Source organism: Monodelphis domestica, chromosome 4 (genome assembly GCF_027887165.1).
Source record: "Monodelphis domestica isolate mMonDom1 chromosome 4, mMonDom1.pri, whole genome shotgun sequence".
Classification (NCBI taxonomy): domain Eukaryota; kingdom Metazoa; phylum Chordata; class Mammalia; order Didelphimorphia; family Didelphidae; genus Monodelphis; species Monodelphis domestica.
The window spans coordinates 115,121,321-115,145,099 of NC_077230.1; the positions used below are offsets into that span (position 1 = coordinate 115,121,321).

At 34.0% G+C, this 23,779-nt stretch overlaps 1 protein-coding gene across 2 annotated transcripts in view; it reads right to left on the reverse strand.

Annotated features, from left to right (window-relative positions):
* The window catches only part of CNTNAP5 (contactin associated protein family member 5), a 908,736-nt gene that overhangs the window by 525,264 nt on the left and 359,693 nt on the right, over positions 1-23,779 (reverse strand). For both annotated transcript variants that reach the window (XM_056793728.1, XM_056793729.1), the window contains exon 4: positions 10,219-10,366. In XM_056793728.1, coding sequence (XP_056649706.1) covers positions 10,219-10,366 — 148 coding nt within the window. The remainder of the gene's footprint in view (positions 1-10,218; positions 10,367-23,779) is intronic.

Below are 23,779 nucleotides of genomic sequence, written 5' to 3' on the forward strand. Positions count from 1 at the left end.
AAAATCTCAGTTGAAATCTAGCTTCTCACTAATAGTTTCTATGATTTTTTTAAACCTTTGGTTTTCATTCTGTAATAGATAATAATAATTTTCACTGAACTTTGCCCTTTCTGAGAAAAAGTAGCATTCCCAAGTCCTTAAAGTGTCTGTTTGGGGTTTCTAGGTGAGAAGGGTTGATTTTTCCATCATTCTCTTGACAAAATCCCACTGTTTACTAAGATAAACCTTTAAAAACAGTATTTCCCAATATAACCTGAAGGTGATGCTTCTATCATGTTAATATCCTGCCTACTATTAAAAAAAGAAGAAATAACTAATATTATATATAGGGAGATAAAGTGTGGTAATGGGGTGATAGAGAAATTTTTTGGAAAAACAGATCTCGTGAAAGCACAACAGGGGATATGTTAAATGGGAAATAAAATATCTTCATTAAAATACATAGGGATATCCCAATAATTCCAGAATGATAATTCCTTTCTAATCATAGACAAGTTTTATTTTCAGGTCTTTTCCAATTTCCTCTGTGCAATAGGTGATATATAAATTAAGCAAGTGACATTTAAAATAAAAAAGGTAAACAACCAACAATATCTCATCAATGCACAATTTTAGTGTCAGTTGTTGCAAATGTCATTTTCTTATGTCCCTTGACCTCTTGGATCCAGAATCCTTAACAGATTTAAACATATGCCTCAGCAATACCAGTATTAGATGTATACCTTAAATCTAATCTCCTGTTTGTATGATATGATTTATTTGCCTTAATCTTGGTCGTAGTTTCTGAGCCATCTATGCCTACTATAATATACCTTACTTTTATCATCATGATATTCAATTTATAAAGCATACTTATTTCACATATCATGGGGCATATTATAACACAGCTAATGATATAGACTTCATGAAATGGACAATTTATAGGATTAAAAGATCATTGATTTCAAGCAAGGAGGGTCCTTCGCAATCATCTGATCTAGAAGCATCTTGCTTATTTTCTCTCACTTCTCAAGGGAACCTGAACCACTATTTTCCATTACTATCCAAATCTTACCATTGAACTAGGACAATTCAACATTCATATTGATGCTCCCTCATTCTGTAGCCTCCTAATTTCTCAGTTTGCTTACACTTACACTTAAGACTTACATCCAGAAGGTACTGAAAAAATAATAAACAACTCAATTGTTTTATAGAGGAAGAAAGTATGTAAACTACAACAACACATAATTATATAATACCTTAAAGATGATAAAGTGATTTTATTTTTCTCTATTTGATCCTCACCACTCTGTGAACAAGGTACTATTATTATCTCCATTTTACAGAGAACGAAATCAAGTCTAAGGGTGAAGTGACTTGCCCAGGATTAAACAATGTTTAAGGTTGTGTTTGCTTGAAGCCATATTTTTTATTAGATGTATAGCATGTTATTTACTATGTCAGTTGGTAGCCTCTAATTCCAAAGAATATAAAATAATTTCCTGAAATTATGTCTTAAATGGAAGAATATGGATTTCTCTGAATCCTTATTTTGTCATTTCTTTAGTCTCTTTCTCTCTCTCTATTATCTGCTTGTTTATCTTCATCCTCCTCCCTCTGTCTCTCATTTCCCTTTCCTTCCTTCCTTTCCCTTCTCTCCAGTTCTCTCTTTTTTGCTTTCTTTCTGTCCTTCCTTCTAAGTTAATTCTGGGCATTTTATTACCAGGGCAGTTTGTAAATTTATGATATTTATGTTGATTTGTCCTAGAAAGTAAGTGAGACAATGAGACTGATTCCTTGCCTAGATCCCTCCTGAATAGTTCCAGACAACATGATCCATAGAGGTAGTATAAACAGCTTCTCCTACTGGAATAGCAAGAGCAATGAAGTAGCTTTCCTTCTATTTGAGAGGGACTAAAAATTGCTAGAAATTGTCTGTTTCCCATTGGGCCCTGTAATTGCTGACCTGGCTGTCACTGCTTGTTTTTTGAGCAAGACAGAGTTCTGGAGGCACATTCAGGCAAGTTTGATGGATGTTGGTAGCTTGTCAACAAGCCAGCTAAAAACGGGCCTCACTGAATAAAAGATGCAAAGCTGAAATCCCCAAGTGAACTGAGAAAATCTCATGTTTGGGCACCAGATGACACCAAGTCTGTTTTCTTACAGGGTAGGCATCCAGTGTTCAGAGTTGACAAGAGAAGGGACTGACTTGCTCTGAGACAATTAGTCCCAGTTCGACAGTTTGCCCATTCATTGGAAGCAAGATTGTCCCATAAGATTACATGTGGAAACTACTCCACTGCAGAAAAAAAGTAAAATTATTATTTATGCCATACTTTTTAGAGAAGATTTCTATGTTTTAATCAGCAATAGCCAAACCTCAAAGATTTCCAAGTACAATTTAGATATGGATAGAGTTCAACAAGTTCAGTCATTTGTCCGCATTCATTTGTCCATGTTCAGCCATATCTGATCACAAACTCACTGTGTCTGCATATGAACTAATTGCCCAAAGTTCTTATATCTTTAAAGATATCCTGGAAATCTTCTAAGAACATTCATTTTTTAAAAATTCACAATTTCTATTTCTGACATGGGATGATAACCAGAAGAAAAGGGAACTGGGGATGGGTGGGTGTGAGAATGCTGAGAAAATGACATAGGGGAAAAAAAAAAACCTTATGAGTTCTAGATCCAGATTCCTTAATGATATCATATGTGTGTGTTTTAATTCTGTCACAGCTTTCTCTTGCTTCAATTAATGTAAGATTTCCTCTGCATTTCTACAAGTAAATTTGAATTTATAAGTTATTTTTAAGAGAAGGGAAGTATTTAGTTAACTTTAAATGACACAAAAAATAATCATAGAAGTCAAAGACTTTTCTTTTTTTTTAAGACTTTTCTTAAATAACCAATTAGTTGCCTTAAAAATAGTTCTATAAATCTAAGAATAATGACTGAATTTGCTAATTGCATTTTCCCTCTTCAGAAAGTAACTTGTTGATATAGTTCAGACATATTCATTTTTCTCTTAAAGATGGCATTAATTTAGAGGTATTTCCCTTACACTTCTATCTACTTGTCTTTATTGAGACCTTCAATTAATTTCCCAGAGAGACTGACTCTGGAAAGGAGTTTGGGTATTCTTTGTTCCAGACAATCATGTCCTGAATCTCCTTTTACGACTGTCTCTTTGAAACATCTTCTTTGAAGTTATCCATTTCAGATCTTCCATTCCATACAATTCATACTGCCTGACGTGTATTTATATCTAGCTCATCCTCCTTCATTCCTCAAGATAATTCCAAACCTGTATCACCATTTTCCATTCCTTTCCAAATCTTATGACTAAACTAGGGCAATTCCACATTTATTTTGATGCTCCCTCATTCTGTAACCTCCTAATTACTCAGTCTGCTTATACCTTATGATCCACTCCTTAACTCCACCTCAAATCCATCCTTTTTTCACCATTACTGTAAAGTGTTCAATATTCCCAAATGAAAATTATGATATTCATCTAGTTGATCACAAATCAATCAGTAAAGGGTTTGCTTAATTATTTATATTTATAACTCAATGATTTATTAATTGACACTATTACCAATGTTTCAATAACTAAATTAGAACTGGTAGTTCCAATTTTTTTCCTTTAACTAGTTTTAATCTGCAGATAGATAGATAGATAGATAGATAGATAGATAGATAGATAGATACTAACAATAAATCCATATATAAAAATATTGCTTTTGTGGAAATTGTGCATTATTTTTTGCTAAATCTACATTGGAACTTTGTTTGGGATGGTGATAGGGTAAGAACAATAAAGTAAAAATTTGGAAAAGTGTAATATATGACCAGAAGGAGGTAACACACACTGGGGAACTGGAGAGGGAGGATGAGCGACATGAAGAAATGGAGAGAGGGAAAATATTGATCCTCCCCTCTTTTCCCCTTGGGGAATATAGCATTATTTGTCTTCATGAGGGACAGAATATGTCTCCTCAGAGATTGGGTTTAGGAGGTTAAGGACTGAAGGAGAAGGTCTTAGAGAAATGACCCACTACCTCCCTTCTTGATCTTAGCTGTTGCTGAGAGAAAGGGTAAACTTCCTGCCTCTGGATCCTCTTGTAAGAGAGTAACTGGACTTAATTTGCCAGCAGAATACAGAGAAGCAGATCTGGTAAGCTGGAGAATTCTGTAGGAACAGGGGAAGGGCAGGAAAGAGATAGAATTCTGAGAAAAGGAGAGGAAGTGAGCTGTTCTGAACAGTTGGAAAGATTCTTCTCTCTGAGAAGCTACCAGGAAGGTGGACAGGGTAGATCTCTGAACCAGCACTCATCTCCTCCTGTGAAAGCTTGACACAATACCCTAAGAAGACAACTAAGTGAATAGGACTTCAACTGGAAGGTGATCACTAGAAGAAATATTTCCCCCAGATCTCCTAAAGTCCTGAACTGGTTACAGTTGCCAAGGCAGCTAGAGAGCCAGGGCTTCTTCACTAATTGACCCCAGGGGGTCAGATCAAAAAAGCCTGATCTGTCAGACTTTTAGGAAGGGTTTCAGTTATTCTAGAGACCTCATGCTCCCTCTTACTTTCTGCCTCATTCCTAAACTCACGTGCCCTATCCCTTGCCTTATTCCTTTAGAGTAAAACAGTTTGAATGAGAACAAGTAACTGACTCTAACACATCTAGAGAGAGACTTGAAGTTGGGGGGAGGGAAGTGTGACATTCCTCTCCCCAGGGAGAAAGAAGCTAACTGTATCAAGCCTGTTTAGCCAAGGTCTCTGAGGGAACAGAAGTTAAAGTCTTGAAAGGCAACCAGAGTAGGGTTTGTCAGGGAGAGGGAAGACAATCCATCCTCTCTCTCCTTGACTCTACTCCATCTTTACCTCACTCTGATCCTAACCCAGCAGGGAGGGAAGACTCCATCCTCTCTCTGCCCTTATATTACAGTTATATTACACTCCCAATATCCCAACTGCCACCTTACCCTTTAAACTTAGTTCACTCCTGAACCCTGGGCTTGAACTATTCTCCCTTTTGGGGAACATTATGATTCCCCCAAATCTTCAGTCTCCTTTGATATCAGAAATCAGGCAGACCTGATCTAAAGGGTAACACTTTATTCTTGAGAACACACAGGGAAGGGAGGATGAGGGTGTTTGGTTGAGGAAAATGGGATATAGGAATCCCTATAGATTAGCAACTGACCTCCCCCCCAAGTCCTGAGGGGGTTAGGCTTCCTGCCTGACTCTCCTTTTGGTCAGTTGTTGGGTTTGTGCTTCCTCCTAAGCTAATCTGGTTATGAGTTGAAGTTCAGGACAATTTGGGAAAAGAGAAATCTTCTCAGTAGAGGGCTTTCTATAAAGTCCCAGTCTACTTTGGTCTTTAGCTGGAACCAGAGAGATTTAGGGATTAGCTGGAAGATAGTCAATGTCCAGAGGGATCCTCCATCTCAGAGGTCCTCCTCTCATACCCTCCACTCCAGAAGAGAGCTGATCAGAAGTGAACTGACAGTTTTGAATCCTCTCAGCTCCTCTATTCCTTCTTGGAATCTTGAGTTTTCCTTGCCCTTTGCCTTCTTGGGCTGTTCCTTTTCCTTGCTGGATCTGTTTTTTTCTTCTTTTGCAACTTCTCTCTTACAAAAGGAATGAATTTGAAACAAAATGCAGATTCTAAGACACAAAGGAAGCCATGGAAAGAATCCTGAACTTGGAAACACACAACATGAGTTTGCATCCTTCTGCCCCTTATTAATCATATCACCTGGGACAAGTCACTGAACACACCTCTAAGCTCAGATTCAATATTTGAAAAAGAAAGGCTTTGGGTTAGGTAACTTTTGAGGTCCTTTTCCCCTTCTAGTCTTTAACACTCTGATATCTGTGTGGACCAACTACATTACAATGTTTAGCTTTAGGGTGTATTTTTCATCAGTTATAGTTTTTGTTAAATCACAACAGTTTGCTTACATGGTGTGGAGAAAAAAAGTAGGGGCTACATTATTTTCTTTACTTAGGGACATGGCGGGGAATTGTAAGGATACCAATGGAAAAAAAACTCATCATATATAATATTTAATGGTAGAATTTCTTCATTTACATTTACTACTACAATCTAACCTGGTTCTTAAGAGCATTAGCTGTTCAGGTGAAAAGGAATTCATTATTTCACTCATTCAAAAGAAAATTAAAATGTTTGATATTGATTGTAATTATACTATTGTGTATAAAAATAAATTGAAAGGAATTAGGAAATTTATTTACCACATTAATACCAAAGTGATGAAGTTAAATAAGTATAATGAGTCTTTATTTAAGTACTATGGATACTTTCATTTTAACTCCTATTTTGTTATTAAATCATAGTGTGAATCATTTAAACTGCTTGGCTTCATTTATCTCACTTGTAAAACAAGAGAGTAGTAGTCAGCTCTATTGCCTAATTTCTTTCAGATTCTACAGCATGATTTTCTGAGGTCAGGTTCTTTTCAGAAATCTTCACATCCTTTTAAAATGCCCAACATGGTTTCTCAGTTCTCCAAGTTTTTGCATATCTATAAACTACTTTCTTGGGTTCTCCATGACAGGACCAGATGGTCCTCAGCACACCAGGGATGGAATTTATGATACTATGGCCTCAACAATGTTTGACAAATGACCCTAGATGAGGAGAACAACAACAAAAAGGGACAGTAAGAAGCATGAAATGACAGGAGATTTATGTGGAAGACCAAAACGAGATTTTTAACAACACTGCTGATGAATTCCGAATGACATGACTTGTTAATAATTCACCATATAGGATTACTAGGCCTGTGTGGGAAGAGGTAACCTGAGGTATAAAATGAAGCCTGTAACTCTTAATGAGATTGGGAAGCATGACAGATCATTATAGCATATCAGAATTTATAATGCTTTTTAAAATTAATTAGCTCTTCAAGTATAAGTAAATTCAAATGAAGAAATCCTATATGGGATTGGTAGGATCAGAGGATTTAAAAATGAAAAAAGACCTTAGAAATCATCTGGTACAACCTCCTCATTTTACAGACGAAGAAACTGAGGTACAAAGAGTTTAAATAATTTGTCCAAGGTCATGCAGTTAACAAAATCAAGGTTGGGATATCAGCTCCTATTTAATAAAGAAAGGAATTGGAATAAGAATCAGAAGACCCAGGATAAAATCTCAGTTCCAACATTTACTACCCCTCTTGGCTTCTATAACTCTAATATGAAGAGTCAGGCAAGGAGATAAAGGATAGTGGTGAAAACTATGTTGGAAAATATGGTTCCAGTTTAAGAATCTATAGAGGCCAAAGCCAATAACTTCTCCCTATATTACATGAAAATTTCAAGAAGAGAATCAAAGAACATTATATGTAGTGAATACTGAACAACAATACCAAAATGAAATTATAGTAAGTATATACTATACACATATAAAATATCTTAAATGATATGAAATGTATGATTTCTGACAGATGAGTAATTCCTGAATAAACTCTCTTTCTGCTCAGACCACTTAAAATTTAAAGGTGAAAATTAGCACTAAAGGAGAAGAAAGGATATAGGTGAAAAGAAGTCATTTACATTTAGTTACAACACCATCTATACCAATAATCTGCCAGGTGCACCTAGCTTATGAAACAGCTATTGGTGATAGGCCTGATGTAAGGAAGACACAATTTTAAATCAAGTCTTAGACATTTACCAACTGCATGATCCTGGACAAGTCACTTAACCTCTGCCTCTGTTTTGTTATCTATAAAATGGGAATAATAGCAACTGCCTCCCAGGGTTGGTTTTGAGGATCAAATGAGAATATAATTGTGAAGTGCTTAGCACAGTGACTGGTACAGAGTGCTATGTACATTTTAGAAATTATTAGTAGTAGTTATGAAAAATCAAAATGGAAAGACATAAAAATGCATCATTTCCTACAGAAGTTTAACCTATGTAAAGCAAAGGCCACAGTCCCAAAGGGTCAAGAGTCTCTGTCATCTGACAAATAGCTGAGGTTCTTACAAAATGGAATGAAATGGCAGCCAAATGGGTTTGTATTATAAATTCGTGTAGAAAATGTAATAGATGATAATGAAAGATTATGCACAACATAGATTTATAAAATAATGTGTGAGGAAGGTTATGAGCAATACCGACCACCAAATTAGGAAAAAAGTATGAAAGGGAAAATTATACTGTAGAAAGTTTACTGTAAGATTAAACTGTCACTCTCTGTAAGAGAATTTATGATGAAATTGGAAAAAGAACAAATAGACTACTAAAATGGAATGAATACTCAAATATTCCAACAATATGTTCTCAGCATCAATGACAGTGGATAAGATACATTTTAACTCTAATAGCTTAATACAGGATGTGCTACATGAAGAAGTGAAAATGAACTCAGTAACATGAACTTGGGAATCATGGAAAGACCAGATCATCTCCTCACAGAGTTGTGCTGAAGGCAACACATGTGCTCAAAGCAATACAATTTAAAAACTTTGACATCACAGAATAAAACAGTTGGAAGCAAACTTGCTAGTTCTTCAACCACATTAAGACAGCCAGCCATTTATACCTTCATCCAAGTTTCTAGTAAAGATTTTAAACAGCAAAGGAGTAGGAGAGATTTCTGAAGGATTCTACTTAATTTTTTTTCTAATTTCATGCTAATTCATTAATAATTATTCCTTAGATCTATTCATTCAAATAGTTTTGAATCTTATCTACATGAATTATTGTTTAGCCCACTTCATTTTCTCTTACTCTCAAGAATTGTCAAGTGACTTTGTGAAATGTCTTAAAATATATATAAATTATACTTTTTAGGCTAGTAATTCTTTCACAAAAGTAAATATGTTTAAGAGGGCCTCATATGGTCTTGATGAAACTATTCTTACTCTGTAATCAATCACTGACTCAATTTCCAGATTTTACAAACATTTTACATTTTTGTTAGAAATTATAGTCAAGCTTGTTAACTCATTATCTACAGACTCATTTGCCATTTAAACAAAACCCAAGGGGAGGTAATATTTTCTCTCTTGTCTTCTTTTTCTAGATCTCATTTATATTGTTCCAGCAATGTCTACTCCATTGCCACATCTTTTAATACTGTGATGAACCTTGTGATTGTCATCTGACTTGTAATTATTGAGGAGCTATCCAATTATTCCCATTTTCATCATAGATCTAAACTCCCTCCTAAGAATTTTTAGTGCTCTCCATCATAAAAAATCATTCTTATTGGAAAAGAAAACAAAATGAGTTACTTTTACCATGTCTATATCATCAGTCTTCCTTTCAATCTACCTTTAGTTGACTGCCCATCATTTCTTCAATCTTCTCTTTCCTTCATTATAGCTTAAAAGTTACATACTCTACATTGTGCTTTTTTATCCATAGTACTGATTATCCACCTTAGTCCTATTTAGGCATTAGTACTCCTGACACAATTTTCACAAGATACTGTCATGTTCTTTTATTCTTTTCTTATTATCCACTTTTGCTTTTCTGTTCCGTGTCCTTTAAACTACTGTTTGTCAATGATATTGTTGTGCTTCCAAAGGTTTCTTTAAAGTCTCTCACTTTCAGTCTCACTGAAATTATTTTTTTTCCATCTTCAGGATTTAGTTAGAGAACTTCTTATCTCCTTACATTGATTTCTTCTGTAAAATTTTCCCCAACTTGTTTTCTCCAGCTTTTTAATCATGATATTATTTAGGTAATCCAAGAATGTCAGAGAGTGAGACAGAGAGATAAAGACATACATATATTCATGAGTGCGTGCACACACACACAGAGACAGAGAAAAAGAGAGAGAGAGAATCAACTTTACAGAGTTAATTAAATTCAATAAAGACAATATGTTTCTGGAATTATGAGGTTTTGGGATGTAAGGCAGCGATTAGATATAAGGAGGACAATGTAAAAATTACTGTAATAGTCTAGTTCAGAGGTAATAAGAGCTGGAATGAAGTAGATACTTGCAAAAGTAGAAAGAAGAGCATAGAAATGAAAAATATTTTGTGGATAGAATCAGTAGGACTTGATAACTAAATGAATGTAAGAAGAAAAAAATAAGATTGTAATACTGAGTGACTAAAATCTTATTAAACATAGTGTATTTCAGAAGTACTAATTCCATGGCTTACATGGAGGCAGACCATTTAGTCAGCTTTCATTTGTAATTATATGTCACAATTTTATAAATAGATACTTACTATATGAGCATCCATAGACTTCGACCCTCATGCCTATCTTTCCATTTGGATTCCATTCCATTGGGACAAATCGGATGAACCGGGCTTTCACTGAGTGTAAGAATTTGTGGTGCACGATACTGTCAGCATTGGTATTTCCTGAAAAAGTCTAAAAGGAAAAACAATCCAAATTAGCTTAGTTATACTTTGCCATCTGTTACTTATAGAGAGATGCATAAAATGAAAGTAGTGTTCCTTACACAATCCACATAAATTTGACCTCCCATCTCTTCTTTCCTTTCTTCATTAAATAGTTAATAGTTCCCATATGGATTAAACAAACATATTTATTGAGAACAATGGATTTAATTCAACTCAGTATACATTTATTGAGCATCTGGTTACCTAAAGATATATAGGAAACAGCTCTAATTCTCAAGGAACTGTTGTATTGTCCTAGAATGAAGCCTAAGTAATTCAGATTCTTACCAATGTGTTTAGAAAAAAGTGGTCTAGAAATAATAAATTTAATTGAATTCATTAAGCATTTAACACATATATTAAGAGATCAGTACCAGGCTAAACCTTGGTCCTGAGAAGGTGGAAAGAATGATATGATCATATGAGAAATAGTCTATATTCTTGGGCAGCTAACAGAATTGTTGGAGACATCTCTACTTTGGTCTATTGTCCAAATAGGCATGTAGCATGTCTGTATTGCCTTTTTGTATCTGTAACTATACTATAGCTAGATTTTAACATTATTTATTCATGGTTTCTCTTTGTAGAACGTAGGCTCCAGAAAAATAAGAATTTGTTTCTGTCCTCAGATTCCCAACTTCCAATAGAATGTGTGTACATAATAAGCATTTAATATGTATTTGTTGAATATATTAGGTTATAGTAATTTAGAATTTGTAACTCTTTAGCAGTGACCATGATTTGTTTTTTAACTCATTAGATAGTTTACTAAAAGAATATGAAACTTTGTAGAGTGTATTTATCCCTCAATAAGAATTGGTGATATTTATTTTATGTTTTATAGTTTGCCAAGTGCTTTCCTCACAATAAACTTTTGAGGTATTTGCTTTGTTGAGTTTATTTATTATTTATTAGATAGAGGAAAAGGAACTTGCCCAATATTATAGAGCTAGTTAGTAACAAGTTGTAGAGTTGGGACTCAAAGTCTGTTTTCATGTCTAATGATCAGAAATTCTTATCCTTCTATCATTTACAGATATTCTAAATTTAGAAATAGGAGGAACACCAGCAGATGACTAGTCTTTTTGTTTCATTTAGGAAATTTAGGCCCCAAAATGTTAAGTATTTATACAAGATAACACAATATTGTAAGTGGCAAAGCCAAAATCTGAATTTAAATCTTCTGATTCCAAATTGATCACTGCTTCCTTTCTAACAAATTCTTATTTGACATTTGAAAAACATCATTTACATGAAAACAATTTTATCTATCTATCTATCTATCTATCTATCTATCTATCTATCTATCTATCTATCTATCTCTCAGACTAGAATTGTGATTTCAGTGGAATAGAGAAATCTCAGGGTGTGAATGCTTTATATCATTACAGATCTGTGCCTCCTGTGAAATTTATAATCTTTTAGAGTTTTGCTCTGAGGCACTTGGTGTTAAGTGACTTTATTCATATAGACAACATATGTCAAAAATGGGACTTGGATCCAGGTCTTACTAAATCAAAGGTCTTCATAGTACTTCCTTTATGCTTATTACAAATATATGTGTGTAAAAAGTATCATAAAGAATAATTCTTTGAAGTATTGTAGTCACAAAAGCAAAAATTGCATTTATTTTACAATTGCATAGAAATTATTTTATTTTAAAATCACTCAGTCAAAAAGCACATGTATCAACAGTGCTAGACATTGTCTGCTACTTTATGTGGGGTGCTATTGAAGGACATATTATCTATATGATCATACTGATGGAGAGTATAATTTCACAAGGGCAAAAATGAACACATTTTTGCTAACTAAGTGCTCTGCTATGTGACTATAAAATTCTGTAAGAGTTCACAGAAAAGGGGAACCAAAGATAGCTAGAATGATATAGGAAAACTTTGGTAAGTTAGTGCATTTTTATTGGGGAAAAACTTCAAATTGAGAAGCACATAATAAAATTTGTCTACAATTTTAACAGGCCTCATGCCACCCTTTTTCTTCACCATCTCCCAATTAACACTAATGAGTGAGATTTTACTGAGATTCCAAGTCTGTTTTTTATGTCATTTAAAGTTGGGTCTCACCAATTTTACATTAAAAATACATAAAAATTGCACTCAAAAATGTACTTATCAAAAAAATTACACGATTTAGCTATTGACAGAGAAAAGAGCATCTTCCACATATGGAAATGCACAGATAACTTCAATCTAGTCATGCAACTCAATTAAGGCCCACACAGAAGAGACAGAATTCAGCAGATATTTCAGATTCAGTTAAGGCACTTTGATTATGGTTTATGGAGTCAAGGGAAATAAGAGCACACTATGCTGTAGGTTGAGCTTTCTGGATTAATGCTCTTTGTATTATATGATGAATAATAGCAGAAAAGGCATTCAGTAAATAAAGCAATCTTAACTGTGAACAGGGAAACATATGTCACACAAAGAACTAGGTTCACAAATGAAAGCCAAATAAGTTATAAAATCCATCATGTTTCCATAATACTGCCATAATGTTTTAAGAAATATGACAATAACAGGAACCACTATGTCATGACACATGGTTAGGGCCAGTGTCATTTGAGGGGAATGGAAGGAAACAGGCATTTATTAAGCACCTACTATGTACTGTGCTAAACAGTCTACAAACATTATCTCAATTGATCCTCAACAATCTTGTGAGACAGGTTTTCTTCAGATCCTCTTTTGATATTTAAGGGACCTGAAGAAACAGATGGTAAATGCAATGTTGCCCAGGGTCATATGGCTAGTAAATGTCTGAGGCTACATTTGACTCAAGTCTTCTTGATTCTGATTCCAAACCTAGTGCTCTATCCTCTATGTCACATAGTTGCCTGGAAATGTCTTATCTGAAAAATGAGGGAAACTATCCAGATATTCAATGGTCCAGTTTAAGATAAAAAATCTACCTCACTTCATGAGATGATTAACTTCTTAACAGTTTATTACCAATTCCACTCTCAAAGAACAAGGGGGAAACATTTCTATAATGTGTTTCTGAAGATAAAAAGAATTGTGTAAAGAAAAAATCAAGTATGAAACATATTTCTGTGATCTGTTATTTGGTCCACTGAGAGTTTTAGAAATACACACCACCTTATTTGAATGATTTCTAGGGAAGAAATCATCATCAACATATGGATTCCAAAGGCACAAATGTCATCTTCAAGGACACTAATCAACTGGAAGACTAATTCTTTTGCTTCATATTTTATTCACAACTTTCCTTCCTTCCAGACTATTTTTTTCTTCATATGCAACATTTGTTCACTAATGAGCAATCAAAACCTTCCCACTAATGGAATGGTAGTATGCTCCCAGAATGGACAAAAGAATTCTATCTTAGAGAACCCAAAATAATTCATGAAATCTACATGAAACCATTCAAACTCTAAAACAAATTTGAATTTCGAGTGTTTTCTCCTTGAAAAGTGCTTTTATATGTATCATCTGGTTTTATTCACTGACGAATAACCAAGAATTGTGTAGTATGAGCTTGATATCTCATTTTCCAAATAAGGAGACTGAGACTCAAAGTGATTAATTGACTTGGTAAAGAAAATAAAGTTAATAATTAGTAGAGCCATAAATAGGGTTAAATTCCTCCGACATCAAGGCCAAAGTTCCTTAAATATATGAAATAATACTTCTCAACACTACCTCAACAGTTCCCACTCAATATGTTCTTACTCTAGAGAGCAATTCACAAATCCTGAAATCTGTCCTACTTAAATTCTGCATTTATTCCACAAAACCCTGAAATTAGAGAAACATTGCTATTTGCAAAAATTGCAAATTGACTTCCTATATTCAAATCATGCAGATCACACTTGTTAGCTATATGATGCTAATGAAGTTATTGCTATGTGCCTCAATTTCTTCATTTGTAAAGTAAGGAAATTGTAGTTAGAAGTCTTTAAGATCTCTTTCAAATCAAAGTCTATGATATTAAGATTCCACCAAATAAAATATAATAGTAGAATGGGGGTGTTGAATAGGACATCTTTGGTGTTGAGAGAGAACCAACAGAAGAGAGATAATTAGAGAACAAAAATGTGGGTGGGTGATCAATCCATTAGCAAGTACTCTTTAAGCATTTATTATATGTTAGACAATGAAGATAAAAACAAAAAATGAAATAATCCTTTATATTAAGGAGTTAATGTTCTTCGAAGAAAGATTCTGCAACATTATATATGTGTACATGGATATTTATATGCAAAATATCTATACATATGTATATTTATATTGATATATGTATATACATATATACACATTTACACAATGTTTGTGTTGATACAGAATAAATACAAAATAACTGCATTTTCCCTCTTTTGTTTGGTTTATTATTAGTAGAAAAAATATCTTAAATAGTGTCTACTGTATTAAATCAGTGACCTCAGAGGATCTCCATCAGTCTGAAGTATAGGCTGGGGGAATCAGCATTAGTTGCACCCTCAAATATCAGTGTTTATATTTAAGACCCCCATCCCCACCTGCTTTTGTCCTTCTGGTCCACTGAACAATCTGCTTACCATCACCTGTGTTCCGAGCACATGGGATGGTTGGGGGTAGGGACAATAGAATGAGTCAGGGAAAAGTGGAAAAAACAAATACAGGATGCAATAAGAAATTTCCTCACTCCATTTTCTCATTTTATCCTGCTCCACATCTCCCTCCTACTTGTTTTCTGTCTTTACTCCCCTTCATCCCAACCTATCCCAAACTAAAGGTATCTTCAAGGTATTGAAGAAAGAGTCATTCCAATGCTTTCATGAATGGTAACATACAGTATAAAGGAATGAAGAGGAGACTATAAGGAACAGACAAAAAAGTGACTTAGGTTATATCAAAGAGTATAAAAAAGTGAGAAATATATCTATATGATATATTACATGTACACATATATACATATGTGTATATGCATTTATATATGTAAGAGAGAGAGGGAGGGAGTAAGGCACAGAGAAAGATGAGAGAGAGTGAGAGAGAGAGAGAGAGAGAGAGAGAGAGAGAGAGAGAGAGAGAGAGAGAGAGAGAGAGGGAGGGAGAAAGAATTAATTTTTAATTTTTTTAAATTTTATTTGGTCAATTTCAAACATTATTCCTTGATTATAAAAATCATGTTCTATTCCTCCCTCCCCTCCCACTGCCCTTCCCATTGCTGACACACAATTGATCAGAACCTATTTCAATGCTGTTGATGTTTGCACTAGAATGTTCAGTTAGGATCTTTATCCCCAGTCATATCCCCCTCAACCCATGTAATCCAGCAGTTGCTTTTTCCTCAGTGTTTCTACTCCAACAGAATTTCCTCTGAATCTGGATAGTGTTCTTTCTCATAGATCCATTCAGGTTGTTCAGAATCACTGCATTGCCACTAATGGAGAATTCTATTACATTTGATTGAACACATTGTATCAGTCTCCGGGTACAATGCTTTTCCTGGTTCTGCTCCTTTCGCTCTGCATCACTTCCTGGAGGTTGTTCCAGTTCCCATGGAATTCCTCCACTTTATTATTCCTTTGAGCACAACAGTATTCCATCACCAACATACACCACAATTTGTTCATCGATTCCCCAAATTGAAGGGAATCCCATTGTTTTCCAATGTTTTGCCACCACAAAGACCAGAGCTCTTAATATCTTGTCCATGCCTTTTTCCTTATTATCTCTTTGGGGTACAAACCCAGCAGTGCTAAGGCTGGATAAAGGGGCAGACAGTCTTTTAGCGCCCTTTGGGCATAGTTACAAATTGCCCTCCAGAATGGTTGGGTCAATTCACAACTCCACCAGCAATGTTTTAGTGTCTCAATTTTGCCACACCCCCTCCAGCATTCATTACTTTCCTTTGCTGTCATGTTAGCCAATCTGCTAGGTGTGAGGTGATACCTCAGTTGTTTTGATTTGCATTTCTCTGATTATAAGAGATTTAGAACACCTTTTCATGTGCTTATTAATAGTTTTCATTTCTTTGACTGAAAATTGTTGATTCAGGTCCCTTGCCCATTTATGAATTGGAAAATGGCTTGATTTTTTGTACAATTGATTTAGCTCTTTGTAAATTTGAGTAATTAGACCTTTGTCAAAGGTTTTTGTTATAAAGATGGTTTCCCAATTTGTTACTTCCCTTATAATTTTGGTTATATTGGTTTTGTTTGTACAAAAACTTTTTTAATATGATGTAATCAAAATTATTTATTTTACATTTTGTGACTTTTTCTAAGTCTTGCTTGGTTTTAAAATCTTTCCTTTCCCAAAGGTCTGACGTATACTATTCTGTGTTCACCTAATTTACTTGTGGTTTCCTTCTTTATGCTCAAGTCATTCACCCATTCTAAGTTTATCTTGGTATAGCATGTGAGGTGTTGATCCAAACCTAATCTCTCCCACACTGTCTTCTAATTTTGCCAGCATTTTTAATTAAATAGTGGATGTTTGTCCCAATAGCTGGGATTTTGGGGCTTGTCATAGATTGTCTTGCTGAGGTCACTTGCCCCAAGTCTATTCCACTGATTCTCCTTTCTCTCTCTTAGCCAGTACTAAATTGTTTTGATGACAACTACTTTATAAAATAGTTTGAGATCTTGGACTTCCTTTGTATTTTTTTCAAAAGCTTTTTCTAAATATTTTGGACTCCAAATTCAACATTTTATCTATTATACCAAGCTAACTATAAGCACTTATTATTACTGTTATGTATAAAGTAAATAATTTTACTTTCTTATTTAGTATATTTAACATTGGCTTAACCTTCTCTCCCCTTATAAGTGGTGGTGCTGATAAAAAAAATTGTTTTTTTTTTTCATTATTTCCCTGGATATCCTTGATCTTTTGTTTTTCCAAATGAACTTTGTTATGGTTTTTTCTAATTCAGTAAAAAAGTTGTTTGTAAGTTCAATGGGTATGGCACTAAATAAATAGATAAGTTTGGGTAGGATGGTCATTTTTATTATGTTAGCTCATCCTATCCATGAGCAGTTAATGTTTTTTTTTCCAATTGCTCAGTGTGGAAAGTGTTTTGTATTTGTGTTCATATATTTCCTGTCTTTGTTCAGCAGATAGATTCCTAAGTATTTTATATTGTCTAAGGTGATTTTTGAATGGAATTTCTCTTTCTAATTCCTGCTTCTGAGATGTGTTAGACATATATAAAAATATTGATGACTTATGTGGGTTTATTTTGTATCCTGCAACTTTGCTAAAGTTGTTGATTATTTCGACTAGTTGATTCTCTAGGATTCTTTAAGTAGACCATCATATCATCTGCAAACAGTGATAGCTTGGTCTCTTCATTGCCAATTTTAATACCTTCAATTTCCTTTTCTTCTCTAATTGCTACTGCTAGTGTTTCTAGTACAATGTTAAATAATAGAGGTGGTAATGGGCATCCTTGTTTCACTCCTGATCTTATTGGGAATGCATCTAGTTCATCCCCATTGAAGATGATGTTTGATGATGGCTTTAGATATATACTGTTTATTCTTTTTGAGAAAGGCCTTTCTATTCCTTTACTTTCTAGTGTTTTCAATAGGAATGCGTGGTGTCTTTGTCAAAGGTTTTTTTCTCCATCTATTGAGATAATCATGTGACTTTTGTTGGTTGGCTCTTTGATATGGTCAATTATGTGGATGGTTTTCCTAATATTGAACCATCCTTGCATTCCTGTTATAAATCCCACCTGATCATAGTGAATAACCCTCATGATGACTTGCTGGTGCCTTTTTGCTAGTATTCTATTCATGATATTTGCATCTATTTTCATTAAGGAGATTGGTCCATAGTTTTCTTTCTCCATTTTTGACCTGCCTGACTTTGGGATCAGTACCATATTTGTGTCATAAAAGGAATTTGGTAGAACTCTTTCTTTGCTTATTATGTCAAATAGTTTGCATAGTATTGGGATTAGCTGTTCTTTGAATGTTTGATAGAATTCACTTGTGAATCCATCAGTAACTGGGGAATTTTTCTTAGGGAATTCTTTGATGGCTTGTTCAATTTCTTTTTCTGATATGGGATTATTTAAGAATTCTATTTCTTCTTCTGTTAATCTAGGCAATTTATGTTTTTGTAAATATTTATCTATATCACCTAGATTGGCATATTTATTGCCATATAATTGGATAAAACAGTTTTTAATGATTGCCTTAATTCCCTCTTCATTGGAGGTGAGGGAGAGGGAATTTACATAGGAGCAAGTTGTAAAAGACTTTAAAATCCAAACAAGGCGTTTATACTTTGTTGTAGAGAAAATAGTAATGCATTATACAAAAGTGCAACATGGTCAGATCTAAGTTTAAGAAAATCATTTTGTCACTTCCAAATATTTAGCCTTTCCATATTGACCTATTTCTCCAGCAGCTACAACTCTACTTAAAGTTACTATTCATAGTCATCATAGTCTCCAGTTACCAAATTTGAGATTATATGGGATGAGAAGACAATATTAAATAAACATGTGTTCAGAAAATCATACCACTATTTTTAATATTTGATTTCAGGCTGTGGATTCCCAGTCACTTGTTCTAATAGGCCATCACCTGTATCATTAAGATCTTGGCTCTGAGAAACACATTTAGGATAAGAGCAAATTAAAGGGAGGAGGAAAATGAATTCTTCTTGTTTTGGTAGTTAGGACACTCAGTGACATTCAAACATTTTTTTTTCCATCAGTGACATTCTTTCCCATAGGTAAAGCAAATAGCCACTTGTATGGCAGGAGTTTATTGCCACTGGTAAGGTCCAATTATTTTTCATTATTTCTTTAAATCATCTGCTCCTTGTTATCTAAAATTCCAAAGTTTCAGGGACACATATTTGGCTTAGTTTTTGTCCTCTTCTTCTATTCAAAAATCTTTGCACAAGAAAGCTACAGGAAACTGGAGTGGAAAGTTATACTTTAAAGTCAATGACTCTATATTACATACAGTAAAAAGGACTAGATTTAGGACTAGAAAACTTGGATTGGAATTTGAATTCTACTGTTTACTTTCTATTGGACTTTGGGCAAATTATTTATCCTTTAAGAGCTTTAGATCCCTCATCCACAAAAGGAGGGGAATAGGCTAAGTTATTTCTAAGGTCCTTTCCAGTTCTCTATTTTCATATGTGTAAATAGTTTGTTAAGGGAAATCAAATATGAGAAGACAAGATATCTGGGTAAGGCAAGGTTAAAGTGAGAATGAAAAAAAAAAAGAAAATAAAGATGAGAATTGAATTGAAAAACTTTTTTCAGAATTACAGATTGTAGAGAAGAAAATTCTCTCTATATACATTGAAACACAAAGTGGGGGGTGAGTGTTACTTACGAATTAATTGAAATAAAACAAATGTCTTATTTTAAGAGCTTTCAAGTTCAAATTAATTGTTGTTATATATTCTAGTGCATTAGAATCAGAGGATGGTATATGGGATCACTGGAAGAGAATTAGGAGACTATTCTCCATGAATTTTTCTCTAATGTAAGTAATGTGCCTTCTTTCACAAAATGATGAATATGGAATTATGTATAAATAGTATAACTTCATAATACATAGCATAATAAATATGGTATAATAACTTGTACAACCTGTCTCACATTGCCTGCCATCTTGGAGGAGGGGGAAGTTTTAGAGGGGATGAGAGAATGTGGATAAAAAATGTGAGAAATTGGTTATTAAAATTGTTCTGATAGATAATCTGGGGAAAAAAGAATCAGGAATGCCTTTTACACCAAATATTCTTAACTTTTTGTTTTTCTGGGAATCCTATTGACTATCAGAATAAGTTTGGATTTTATTTTTTATTTTTAATTAAAAAAAATTAGTTTCAGGTAGGAGCTCATGAACATTAAAACATTTTTCCCATCCTACTTTAAACATGCTTTGGAATTTTTATACATGGATTCCTCAGAAGTCTGTAGGCCCTAATTTAAGAACCTTTATTCTACATGAAGCCAGTTTTGATCCCCTATAACTCATGATGCCTTTCCTCTCCACTTTTACATATATATGTGTATATATATATGTATATATATGTATATATATGTATATATATATACATATATATATAATATCATGTTAATATTTTGAATATACCTAAATATGACCATGTTGTCTACTTTCAAATGCTTGAAACCAGGGGATATTTTCACTCTTGGCTTCTCTCAGTATCTAACAGAGTACTGTGAATTTTTAAACTACTCCACCCTACTCAGACCTTACTTTAGAAGATCTGATTCAGCTATTTCCTGATTAGAAACAATGGAAATACTTGGTCTAACAGAATCAAGTCTTGGGAAATCTACATTTCTCCACCTTACTTAGTTTAACAAGGTCAGGAATGTCTGTATCATACTCAAGGATCTTAAGTATCTGAGAAAATGGCCTTCAACAGACATATGCAGAAACAGTGGACAGACCCCTGGGCTGTCCTAAGTCAAGCTAAACTAATATTGGTACAGATGAGATGCAGGAAAATGATGTAAAACCATCTATATAGGACACATCACTTCCTCTTTTCGGGCTCTTTTCCCAGAGAGGAGTCTCTGGCTGTCAGCGTGCTAAGTGTTCTGACATCTTAACATGGTGGCAGCTATTTGTCTGGGTTTTGGCAGTGAGTTTGCCCTTGAGCTAATTCAGATTCAGGCATCTTGGCTGAGCCCTCTTGGAGTTCAGGCTGATTCCTTCCTCTTTTACTATTCAAAACCTTACCTTGTAGAGCCTCTAATCTTATACCTATCCTTTCCTATGCCCTTTCCATCTCCCTTCTTAAATTTCTTTCCACTATATTAATTAAATCACCATAAATTTCCAGACTGACTTGGGTAAATTTTTTTATTATTTGGGTTATTTGTGGCAACCAATAATTAATATAGTTTAGGTACCAATGCTAAAATTATCCTTTACAGTACCAAGCACATAATAAGCATTTGATAAAGGCTTATTTATTGATCTGGTTTCAAAATCTGGCTCTGACATGCAGTAGTTATATGACGACACATAAATATCTTTGCCTCAGTTTCCTTACTTGTAAAACTAGGGTAATAAAAACTGTACCATCTACCTCACAAATTTGCTCAAAGGAAAGGGTTTTTTCATGCCTTAAATTACTTTAAAAACTTATTGCTAATAGAGATGATCTAGCTATCTTAGAAGTCTAGGAACTAATAAAGTTAAATGACATGTCCAAAATAGGGTGCTTAGCTTTTGTCCAAATTATTCTGAAATTTGAATCTTCTGTCTCTCATTCCTGTAAATTAAATACTTGCTAATAGGACTCTTACTTTGAAAAAAAAATGTTTAGTTCAAATATTTAGAAAAAAACATTTGAAAAATATTTATACTGTCAATGTATTGTCACATATGTAAATAATTTTTATTCTCATGGTATCAGTAACAATGGAGGCAGAGTAGACAATGCTTTTCTTCTGTTTATAGAAAAAGAACCACAAAACCTAGAAAGGTTAAGTGTTTTCCCCAGGTAACATAGTTACTCAGACTAGTCCTGGGCAAGACCTTAGTAGCCTTCTGACTTTTAAATGAATGCTTTCCCCATTCTAGATTGACTAAGTAGAATAGAAATAATATTTACACCTGTATGAAGAAAAGCAATCTAAGATCATGTAGGGATTTTATGCATAAAAGAGAGTTTAGGGAATAAATAGAAAGGGACCATCAGTAAGCACTAAGCTTTTTTGCCCTTTGGCATTTTTCTATGAAAATATATAATATCTTGTTTCCTGAGTGAAAGAACCAGAGATCATAATGGAGCTAATGCATATCTTCCTTCCCACTTTGTTAAGCAGGTAATAGGATAAGAATGAACCCTGACTGTAAAGAGTGCCAACACCACCAGTTGTAAGTGGAGAGATTAAGCCAATGTTAAATATACTAAATAAGAAAGTAAAATTATTTATGTCATAAATAACAGTAATGATAAGTGCTTACAGTTATCTTGATATAATGGATAAAATGTTGAATTTGGAGCCCAAAAGAACAAAGTTCATATTTTTTCTCTTACACTAAATAAAAGAAAATGGATAAATCCCATCTGATTTTTTTTTCCTTTCTAAAATTAGGGACACTGCAGCAGTTATCTCATTGGGTCATTATGAGGCTAGAATGAACAAATATATATAAAGAAAAACCTTTGCAAATGTTTAGGTATTATATGAATGTCAATCATTATTACATAGCATGGTGTGGCAACAGAATCACAGTGAGAAATCCAAATGAGTAAGAGATTAAAAAAAAGAAAAAACTGCCTTCTTCCTCTGTGGAATGCTTCTAATTTACCTAATTGCTGCTGGATGTGAAGGAAAGGCAAGGGTAGCAGAACTTAATGAAGAGAGCCCCTGTCAATATGATGGATGCTTCAATAAACTTTGTGAGACTGGAGATTTCCAAGACCTCACAAGCCTTTCCATTTGCACTTGACTCCACTTCAGCCTTCATCACTGAGATCCCTTCCTATCTGAGGATGGATTCTGCCCCTTGGAGATACCTTGGACAGTGATAACTCTTGTAGTGTTTGAGTCTAAGCCCCCAACATATTTTTATGATATTTCCAGCTATTTTCCTCAGTGTGGAATCTAAAATAAACCTGATACTCATGGTAATCATTGAGTACCTTTGTTGGAATGAACAAACTTATCACTTACTTAGAAGTATCTATCTAGAGGACATACCTAAACTTGGACTCAATGATTTATACATAATTTTCTTGAGGTTAGACAAAAACAAAAGAGAGGATGTCACCATTTTGCATTCAGCTCTCTAGAATGAAGCTCAGCCCTTATGAATCTTTGATTTGGGGAATACTGGAAGGGAGTATCAGCTTGCAAAAAAAGATGCATCATCTGTAATCACTAAGTCAAGAAATAAGTATTTCTTAAGAACTTAATATGTTCTAATTTTAATAAGTTGATTGGAAGATCTCATAAAATTGATGAAGAACTTTTGATCAGTCCCTATGATATAAGAGTGGAGGTCTTTCTCAGCATGATATAATATATAGAAGGCAGGACTTGTAATAAGGAAACCTTGGTTTCAGATTCTACCTCAGATTCTTTAATGATGGTGCAATTCTAGGCAAATCACTTGGCTTTTCTTGATCTTAGATTTTTTTTTATCTGCAAAATGATGAGGTTGTCCTTAAAAGATTCTAATTTCCCCTCAGGTTCAAATTCCTATGACTAATGTGATGGAATCTCATGGCTAACCATAAAATAGATGCACAGAGTTTAGATAAAACATTAAACCTCTTCTTCTTAAGTTGAGAGAAATATTATTAAAAAGTTATAGCAAATACACAAATTATTATAATACAAAATACATGAGTATAATAATGGGATTTAGGGGAAATAGCAAAATAGCAAT